General features: G+C 42.4%; 2 protein-coding genes across 5 annotated transcripts in view; one reads left to right on the top strand and one right to left on the bottom strand.

The window, feature by feature from the left end:
* Positions 1-12,039, bottom strand: part of LOC130300905 (uncharacterized) — a 448,736-nt gene that overhangs the window by 63,548 nt on the left and 373,149 nt on the right. The window lies entirely within an intron of this gene.
* The window catches only part of LOC130297775 (gastrula zinc finger protein XlCGF57.1-like), a 55,491-nt gene that overhangs the window by 36,447 nt on the left and 7,005 nt on the right, over positions 1-12,039 (top strand). The window contains exons 1-4 of one of the 4 annotated variants that reach the window (XM_056550663.1): positions 4,676-4,874; positions 6,946-7,072; positions 7,146-7,264; positions 7,399-7,507. In XM_056550663.1, coding sequence (XP_056406638.1) covers positions 6,985-7,072; positions 7,146-7,264; positions 7,399-7,507 — 316 coding nt within the window. In that variant the 5' untranslated portion in view covers positions 4,676-4,874; positions 6,946-6,984. Of the gene's footprint in view, positions 1-4,675; positions 4,875-6,945; positions 7,073-7,145; positions 7,265-7,398; positions 7,508-12,039 lie in introns of those variants that run through there. The other 3 variants (XM_056550668.1, XM_056550677.1, XM_056550687.1) reach the window with 3 other exon arrangements.

A 12,039-nucleotide genomic window follows, 5' to 3' on the forward strand; every position in this document is an offset into this window, starting at 1 on the left:
ACATCCTCACTTATATATATCATACAGGGACCACATCATATATCACATACACATCCTCACTTATATATATCATACAGGGGTCACATCATATGTCACATACATATCCTCACTTATTATATATATCATACAGGGGCCACATCATATGTCACATACACATCCTCACTTATTATATATATCATACAGGGGCCACATCATATATCACATACACATCCTCACTTATTATATATCATACAGGGGCCACATCATATGTCACATACACATCCTCACTTATTATATATATCATACAGGGACCACATCATATGTCACATACACATCCTCACTTATTATATATCATACAGGGGCCACATCATATGTCACATACACATCCTCACTTATTATATATATCATACAGGGGCCACATCATATGTCACATACACATCCTCACTTATTATATATATATCATACAGGGGCCACATCATATGTCACACACACATCCTCACTTATTATATATATTATACAGGGGTCACATCATATGTCACATACACATCCTCACTTATTATATATATATCATACAGGGGCCACATCATATGTCACATACACATCCTCACTTATTATATATATCATACAGGGGTCACATCATATATCACATACACATCCTCACTTATTATATATATTATACAGGGGTCACATCATATGTCACATACACATCCTCACTTATTATATATATCATACAGGGGCCACATCATATGTCACATACACATCCTCACTTATTATATATATCATACAGGGGTCACATCATATATCACATACACATCCTCACTTATTATATATATCATACAGGGGCCACATCATATGTCACATACACATCCTCACTTATATATATCATACAGGGGTCACATCATATATCACATACACATCCTCACTTATTATATATCATACAGGGGCCACATCATATGTCACATACACATCCTCACTTATTATATATATCATACAGGGGCCACATCATATGTCACATACACATCCTCACTTATTATATATCATACAGGGGTCACATCATATGTCACATACACATCCTCACTTATTATATATATCATACAGGGGTCACATCATATGTCACATACACATCCTCACTTATTATATATATCATACAGGGGTCACATCATATGTCACATACATATCCTCACTTATTATATATATCATACAGGGGCCACATCATATATCACATACACATCCTCACTTATTATATATATCATACAGGGACCACATCATATGTCACATACACATCCTCACTTATTATATATATCATACAGGGGCCACATCATATGTCACATACACATCCTCACTTATTATATATATCATACAGGGGTCACATCATATGTCACATACACATCCTCACTTATTATATATCATACCAGGGTCACATCATATGTCACATACACATCCTCACTTATTATATATCATACAGGGGCCACATCATATGTCACATACACATCCTCACTTATTACATATATATATATATCATACAGGGGTCACATCATATATCACATACACATCCTCACTTATTATATATCATACAGGGACCACATCATATATCACATACACATCCTCACTTATATATATATCATACAGGGGTCACATCATATGTCACATACACATCCTCACTTATTATATATATCATACAGGGGCCACATCATATGTCACATACACATCCTCACTTATTATATATATCATACAGGGGCCACATCATATATCACATACACATCCTCACTTATTATATATATATCATACAGGGACCACATCATATATCACATACACATCCTCACTTATTATATATATATCATACAGGGGCCACATCATATGTCACATACACATCCTCACTTATTATATATATATCATACAGGGGCCACATCATATGTCACATACACATCCTCACTTATTATATATATATATATCATACAGGGGCCACATCATATATCACATACACATCCTCACTTATTATATATATATTATACAGGGGCCACATCATATGTCACATACACATCCTCACTTATTATATATATCATACAGGGGCCACATCATATATCACATACACATCCTCACTTATATATATATCATACAGGGACCACATCATATATCACATACACATCCTCACTTATTATATATATATCATACAGGGGCCACATCATATGTCACATACACATCCTCACTTATTATATATATATCATACAGGGGCCACATCATATGTCACATACACATCCTCACTTATTATATATATATATATATATCATACAGGGGCCACATCATATGTCACATACACATCCTCACTTATTATATATATATTATACAGGGGCCACATCATATGTCACATACACATCCTCACTTATTATATATATCATACAGGGGCCACATCATATATCACATACACATCCTCACTTATTATATATCATACAGGGGCCACATCATATGTCACATACACATCCTCACTTATTATATATATATATATCATACAGGGGCCACATCATATGTCACATACACATCCTCACTTATATATATCATACAGGGGTCACATCATATATCACATACACATCCTCACTTATTATATATCATACAGGGGCCACATCATATGTCACATACACATCCTCACTTATTATATATATCATACAGGGGCCACATCATATGTCACATACACATCCTCACTTATTATATATCATACAGGGGTCACATCATATGTCACATACACATCCTCACTTATTATATATCATACAGGGACCACATCATATATGACATACACATCCTCACTTATTATATATATCATACAGGGGCCACATCATATGTCACATACACATCCTCACTTATTATATATATCATACAGGGACCACATCATATGTCACATACACATCCTCACTTATTATATATCATACAGGGGTCACATCATATGTCACATACACATCCTCACTTATTATATATATCATACAGGGGCCACATCATATGTCACATACACATCCTCACTTATTATATATATCATACAGGGGTCACATCATATGTCACATACACATCCTCACTTATATATATATATATATATCATACAGGGGTCACATCATATGTCACATACACATCCTCACTTATTATATATATTATACAGGGGTCACATCATATGTCACATACACATCCTCACTTATTATATATCATACAGGGACCACATCATATGTCACATACACATCCTCACTTATTATATATCATACAGGGGTCACATCATATGTCACATACACATCCTCACTTATTATATATCATACAGGGACCACATCATATATGACATACACATCCTCACTTATTATATATCATACAGGGACCACATCATATATGACATACACATCCTCACTTATTATATATATCATACAGGGGCCACATCATATGTCACATACACATCCTCACTTATTATATATATCATACAGGGACCACATCATATGTCACATACACATCCTCACTTATTATATATCATACAGGGGTCACATCATATGTCACATACACATCCTCACTTATTATATATATCATACAGGGGCCACATCATATGTCACATACACATCCTCACTTATTATATATATCATACAGGGGTCACATCATATGTCACATACACATCCTCACTTATATATATATATATATATATCATACAGGGGTCACATCATATGTCACATACACATCCTCACTTATTATATATATCATACAGGGGTCACATCATATGTCACATACACATCCTCACTTATATATATATATATATATCATACAGGGGTCACATCATATGTCACATACACATCCTCACTTATTATATATATTATACAGGGGTCACATCATATGTCACATACACATCCTCACTTATTATATATATTATACAGGGGTCACATCATATGTCACATACACATCCTCACTTATTATATATCATACAGGGGTCACATCATATGTCACATACACATCCTCACTTATTATATATCATACAGGGACCACATCATATATGACATACACATCCTCACTTATTATATATATCATACAGGGGCCACATCATATGTCACATACACATCCTCACTTATTATATATATCATACAGGGGTCACATCATATGTCACATACACATCCTCACTTATTATATATATCATACAGGGACCACATCATATGTCACATACACATCCTCACTTATTATATATCATACAGGGGTCACATCATATGTCACATACACATCCTCACTTATTATATATATCATACAGGGGCCACATCATATGTCACATACACATCCTCACTTATTATATATATCATACAGGGGTCACATCATATGTCACATACACATCCTCACTTATATATATATATATATATCATACAGGGGTCACATCATATGTCACATACACATCCTCACTTATTATATATATCATACAGGGGTCACATCATATGTCACATACACATCCTCACTTATATATATATATATATATCATACAGGGGTCACATCATATGTCACATACACATCCTCACTTATTATATATATTATACAGGGGTCACATCATATGTCACATACACATCCTCACTTATTATATATCATACAGGGACCACATCATATGTCACATACACATCCTCAGGGATAACTCATTATAACAAACCTCTTCCTCATGTAATCCACTTACTATTTGGGTCATAAACAAAGGTGCAGAGATCACAACACACCGCTGTACTGCTGAGCCCCGCCAACTCCGGTCACATGATCACCCGCACAGGTCCTTCAGCCACAATATCTTCTATCTTGCTGAGCTCCGCCCCCAAATGTACTAATCACATGATGGTGACATCATCACAGGTCCTACACCTCCAGCATTTAGCTTATACAGAACAGGTCCTGGTCCGTTACATGAGGAGGAGGTTTGTTACAGTGTGTTACTTAGTTGTGAAGGAGAAACTGCTGGGACATTATACAGTAATGGAGGGGTCTGGTGATGACTGGAGAGGTGACACTGCTGGGAATGCTGGGACATTATACAGTAATGGAGGGGTCTGGTGATGACTGGAGAGGTGACACTGCTGGGACATTATACAGTAATGGAGGGGTCTGGTGATGACTGGAGAGGTGACACTGCTGGGACATTATACAGTAATGGAGGGGTCTGGTGATGACTGGAGAGGTGACACTGCTGGGACATTATACAGTCATGGAGGGGTCTGGTGATGACTGGAGAGGTGACACTGCTGGAAATGCTGGGACATTATACAGTAATGGAGGGGTCTGGTGATGACTGGAGAGGTGACACTGCTGGGAATGCTGGGACATTATACAGTGATGGAAGGGTCTGGTGATGACTGGAGAGGTGACACTGCTGGGACATTATACAGTAATGGAGGGGTCTGGTGATGACTGGAGAGGTGACACTGCTGGGAATGCTGGGACATTATACAGTAATGGAGGGGTCTGGTGATGACTGGAGAGGTGACACTGCTGGGACATTATACAGTAATGGAGGGGTCTGGTGATGACTGGAGAGGTGACACTGCTGGGAATGCTGGGATATTATACAGTAATGGAGGGGTCTGGTGATGACTGGAGAGGGGACACTGCTGGGAATGCTGGGATATTATACAGTAATGGAGGGGTCTGGTGATGACTGGAGAGGTGACACTGCTGGGAATGCTGGGATATTATACAGTAATGGAGGGGTCTGGTGATGACTGGAGAGGTGACACTGCTGGGACATTATACAGTAATGGAGGGGTCTGGTGATGACTGGAGAGGTGACACTGCTGGGACATTATACAGTAATGGAGGGGTCTGGTGATGACTGGAGAGGTGACACTGCTGGGACATTATACAGTAATGGAGGGGTCTGGTGATGACTGGAGAGGTGACACTGCTGGGACATTATATAGTAATGGAGGGGTCTGGTGATGACTGGAGAGGTGACACTGCTGGGACATTATACAGTAATGGAGGGGTCTGGTGATGACTGGAGAGGTGACCCTGCTGGGACATTATACAGTAATGGAGGGGTCTGGTGATGACTGGAGAGGTGACACTGCTGGGACATTATACAGTAATGGAGGGGTCTGGTGATGACTGGAGAGGTGACACTGCTGGGAATGCTGGGACATTATACAGTAATGGAGGGGTCTGGTGATGACTGGAGAGGTGACACTGCTGGGACATTATACAGTAATGGAGGGGTCTGGTGATGACTGGAGAGGTGACACTGCTGGGACATTATACAGTAATGGAGGGGTCTGGTGATGACTGGAGAGGTGACACTGCTGGGACATTATACAGTAATGGAGGGGTCTGGTGATGACTGGAGAGGTGACACTGCTGGGACATTATACAGTAATGGAGGGGTCTGGTGATGACTGGAGAGGTGACCCTGCTGGGACATTATACAGTAATGGAGGGGTCTGGTGATGACTGGAGAGGTGACACTGCTGGGAATGCTGGGACATTATACAGTAATGGAGGGGTCTGGTGATGACAGGAGAGGTGACACTGCTGGGACATTATACAGTAATGGAGGGGTCTGGTGATGACTGGAGAGGTGACACTGCTGGGACATTATACAGTAATGGAGGGGTCTGGTGATGACTGGAGAGGTGACACTGCTGGGACATTATACAGTAATGGAGGGGTCTGGTAATGACTGGAGAGGTGACACTGCTAGGACATTATACAGTAATGGAGGGGTCTGGTGATGACTGGAGAGGTGACACTGCTGGGACATTATACAGTAATGGAGGGTCTGGTGATGACTGGAGAGGTGACACTGCTGGGAATGCTGGGATATTATACAGTAATGGAGGGGTCTGGTGATGACTGGAGAGGTGACACTGCTGGGACATTATACAGTAATGGAGGGGTATGGTGATGACTGGAGAGGTGACACTGCTGGGAATGCTGGGACATTATACAGTAACACCACTGGAGGGTCGGGGTGATGACTGTATCATTATGTGTCAGGTTCCTATAAGGTGTCAGGACGTGGCGGTCTATTTCTCCATGGAGGAGTGGGAGTATGTAGAAGGACACAAGGATCAGTACAAGGATCAGGTGATGATGGAGGATCAGCAGCCCCTCACATCACCAGGTAAGAAGAGACATATATATATTATATATATAGATATCACTGTCACCACCTAGTAACATAGAAATCTCTCCAGCAGGTGATTCCTGTGTGTTCCCTACAGATGGAGTCATGGATAGAAATCCACCCGAGAGGTGTCCCCGTCCTCTGTATTCCCAGGACTGTCCAGAGGGAAATGTCCCAGAGAAGCATCAGGTAGATGAGGCTGATCCTATCCCACATCTCTATAGGGGGGTCCTGCAGTCATAGATGTGGGGATATATTTTGGGGGTCTCTGTTGCTCCTCCTGTCTGCTGTATTGTAGTGAATTGTTCTATATGTCACATCAGGGGGGAGATCTGACTAATAATAAAGTGGAGGATGAAGAAGAGAGGATGAGGGGCCATCACCCGTGTATGAGGGAAGTGAAGGAGGAAATTCCAGGAGGTGTTACCCTAGGTATGTAATAATTCTAGGAGGTGTTACCCCAGGTATGTAATAATTCCAGGAGGTGTTAGCCCAGGAATGTAATAATTCCAGGAGGTGTTACCCCAGGTATGTAATAATTCCAGGAGGTGTTACTTCAGGTATGTAATAATTCCAGGAGGTGTTACTTCAGGTATGTAATAATTCTAGGAGGTGTTACCCCAGGTGTGTAATAATTCCAGGAGGTGTTACCCCAGGTATGGATAATGGATTTACATAGTCTCAGCATCAGTTTGGGGAGCTTGTCAGATATGATCAGCAATAACAATCTATAAGATCAAGAATGCTCAGGTTATACCCCTTAAGGACCACAATGGATCCTTTAGGGGCCCCTGTTGTCTTCTGTCCTTTACACTGTATATCCCAGGCTGAGGGTCTCATAGTAACGGCTCTCGGCTTGAGGAAGGCACCAAGACCTGTAGTATAATTATCCTTTCTCTGTGTCCTATTAGATGTCTGGGAGATTTATATGACATAACATTGCATTGTATAGTATCAACACTCCTTACTGGCACATAAAGTGTTAAAATGCTAAAATATAAAAATGTAAAAGTAAAACAGACAACAAACACAATTTATATATGAGAAAATACATAAAGACTACAAAGAAATAAGCTTTGAGAGTTGTATCCAGTTCTTGGGTTATTCAGGGTAGCCAGGGTTTTTTTCCAGCACTCTCCCCAGAGATCCTGTCTAGAGATGAGCGAGCGGGGCCTTTGAACCTGGATTCAACCCAAGTTTTGGGGTGGCCACGTTTCGCAGAATCGGGAAATGTGAGAAATCTTTAACATGAGGGATGAGAAACACATGGCGTTTTTATCGCCCAGAGGAAGTACAAGGGCAGTGATTTGGCGTCAGGTTGACCAGCATTCCTTGCGATTATCACATGATCACCCCAGTTATACAATGATTTGCTGGTTTATGTATCAATCAGCTCCCAGGCCAATAGAAGAAACCAAAGGGGATGGGGACTTCTATGCCGACATTCTGTTCAGAGGGAGATAGACGGTGTATGTGTATAAGGCTGGATTCACACCACGTTTTCTTAAATACGGTTCCCGTATACGGTTTGGAGGAGGGGGGCGGGACTTAATCGCGGCGCCCGCACTCAGCCGTATTCGGGAAACGTATTTAATGCAAGTCTATGAGCCGACCGGAATGAACCGCAGCCTCCGGTCGGCTTCGTTTTCGGCCGTATGCGGTTTCCCGACCGCAGGCAAAAACGTGGTCGACCACGTTTTTGCCTGCGGTCGGAAAACCGCATACGGACGAAAACGAAGCCGACCGGAGGCTGCGGTTCACTCCGGCTGGCTCATAGACTTGCATTAAATACGGTTCCCGAATACGGCTGAGTGCGGGCGCCGCGATTAAGCCCCGCCCCCTCCTCCAAACCGTATACGGGAACAGTATTTAAGAAAACGTGGTGTGAACCCAGCCTTAGCCAGGTCCAGAGCTAAGTGATCCTACAGAATCCTAAAAAGCCTTCCCATATCACAATACCCTCCACAGTTGGCTGAGCACAAACCCTAGGCTATACAATACCACAGCAAAGTGAGCACAGCCTTCATCTGTGGGCTCCTCTCAGGGACCTCCTGTGTATTCCTGCAGAAGCCTCATCGTGCACTACAAATCCCAGCCAGCCTTTTTACAGGCACATACAAATATCTGTACAACTACTAAGCAAAACTGTGGGCTGACCTGTATGATAGCGATACATATTTTAATCGGCCTGAAAGCGCCTTACTTACATATACGGGGTTTAAGCGCACAGACGCTATATCTACCGGATGTAAGCTAACAGGGCAATAAAAGTGCCTATACTTAAAAGGGTACTCTGCTGCTAAGCGTTTGCAACAAACTGTTCTGAACGCTAGAGCCGGCGCCGGGAGCTTGTGATTGCATAGCCATGGCCCCTTATGTCATCACACCCCACCCCCTCAATGCAAGTCTATAGTAGGGGGCGTGACAGCCTTCACGCCCCCTCCCATAGACTTGCATTGAGGGGGTGGGGCGTGACGTCACAAGCTCCCGGCGCCGGCTCCAGTGTTCGGAACAGTTTGTTCCAAACGCTGAGCAGCGCAGTACCCCTTTAAGACTCTTTCGCCCTTTAAAGCTCTTGTACGTCTACATTATGGTTTAAAAATACACTCTATATTTACCTGGTTGTAAGGTAACAACACAGTTTATATTGCTAAAAGTTAAAGTTGACTAGTAGGGGTGTGAAAATCGGGTAGAAGCAACAACATCTAGGTGCCTGGTGGCAGTAGTAGCCACATCAGCCGTCCAAAGTTCTCGCTGTTGCGTGGTTTCACAGGATAGTACAGTAGTACAACAGTAGTTGACCCATTCAAGGTCTTCTTAGGAGGAGGAAGAAGAGTCTGCCGATATGATAGTGAGCTGTTTCCTCATCTCTGTGTTTGTTTCCCTCTACTGCTACGCAGAAGTAAAGCTTCAGCCACAAGGAGGAGTTGTGTCACGGTCAGCCTTTGGAGTGTGTTGCGTACGTGGGGAGAGGGATGCATTGGCTTAACATAGCACTAGTGGGACTGGTGGTGGTAGCTGTGGTGAGGATATTGTAAGGCATCATGGTGGATGTGCTGAGAGGGGGCCATAATCAGACATCAGAAGTTCTTACTGAGAGGAGTGGTGGGGATGATGAAGAGGAGTTAAAGAGGAAGATGTCAGCAGGCCTGTTGGTCTGAGCTTCTCAGGAGCAGGTGACAGCGACACTGGTGCTGGACTTGTAGGATTGAGAAAAAAACCTTCTAGAACAGGGGCACAGTCAGGTGTTTATGTACCTAGCTATTTATGGTATCCTGCCATGTGGAAATTCTTATCAGATGCAGGAAACCATTCACAGTGCCGTATCTGCAGAGAGAAAGTAAGGCACAGGCAGGGTCTGGTTTTAGGAATTAGGCCTCTACTATAGCACATGGAGAGGCATCACAAAGCCTAGCTAGAAGTATCCCTAGTCCACCAATGCCTGCTGTCTGGTGTCTACAGCAAACACTACCTCACAACCTGGCTGCAGTTAACAGTTAATGTGGTGCTAAGAGTGGGCCATTCCATGCAGTTGTCGATGTGCAGCACAGTGCAACATTTTAAAACCTAAATTTATCAACCTCCTGATGTCTGCAGGCTACTACTACCCTTACCAGTCCGCCTCCTCCTGCTGTACTCTGGATATTATAAGCCCCTCTCATCAGCCATTACCCTTGCTGCTGCTATTTTCAGCCAAAGCTTGAATTTTAAAAATTTGTTTTAAATTAATTTGGAAAACCTCCTGCTGTCCGCTGGCTACTATATGCCCCACCAGTCCACCATCACCCTTGCTGCTGCTTCCATCCAGGTCTTCACATACACAACCTATGATCCCCAAAAAAGGATAATTTTTTTTTTCAGCTTTTTATACAAAAGCTAATTCTTCTTCAGTATTTTGGGAAACCAATCCTGTTCCAACTCCCAAAAAGGCTTATTTTTGAAACACATGGAAAAAGCCATGATGTCATCTTCACTTACCAGACTCAAAACCTGTTGCTACAATTATTGATGTAATGTCGCTGATATTCCTTTTGGAGCAAACACTCGCGGTGAGAACTGAGGAAAAGGGATGGAGGAGGGTTCCTATCTGGCCGGCAGCAGTATGGATGTTCTCCTTGAGGAGAAGTTGGATGAGAAAGTGGGACCTAAGGAGGAGTATTTGGGGATGGAATCTGTCAAAGGGAAAGAGGACGAAGAACCTACATAAGGGGACAGTGATAATTAATGATGACAACGAGGATGAGGACCATAACCAACCATGGCAGTATGGGACTGAAGTGGAACAAGCTGTGCCCTGAAAAGGCTGGGAAGGATGGCGAGCTGTATGCTTTCTTGCTTGTGTAGTGACAGGCATATTGCATGCCTAAAGGAAAGAGATGAGTACTTGACACTCTTAAGCCTTCGGTATAAAGCAAAAATGGGGGCGACTTTCTGAGAAGGGGGCTTAATTGGATATTTATATGGAGAAGCTATGCAGTGGGCCTGCCAACTTTCCAGCACCAAACACCTGACAAAGGGGGTTCCAGTCTCTGCTCTCCACTCAACACTCCACTCCTTCAGCCAGCGCTTCCCCTGCAATAGGCAGGAGCAGTAGCATCTTCATGCTGGAGTTTATGATGACAATGTTTTTACTTCCAATATTCCCCCTGATTTGAATCGTCATCAAAGGGATGTAAACCACCACCTGAACAACCCAGACACCATGGATTTCTGGATCACCAAATTTAACCATTGGCCAGGTCTTTCCCAGTTTGCCCTAGATGTTCTATCTTGTCCATCCTCCAATGTAACATCAAAGAAAGAGTTTAGGGTGGCAGGCATCAGCATCAACCCTCTAGCGAACAAGGTTGTTAGCCAGCAATGTGAAAAAAAAACTCTCTCTTTTGTAAAAATGAATCCGGCATGGATCAGTGAAGAATTTAAACCTCCTGTGCCAGATACTACTGATAAGACAGTACTACCAC

Source organism: Hyla sarda, chromosome 1 (genome assembly GCF_029499605.1).
Source record: "Hyla sarda isolate aHylSar1 chromosome 1, aHylSar1.hap1, whole genome shotgun sequence".
NCBI lineage: Eukaryota > Metazoa > Chordata > Amphibia > Anura > Hylidae > Hyla > Hyla sarda.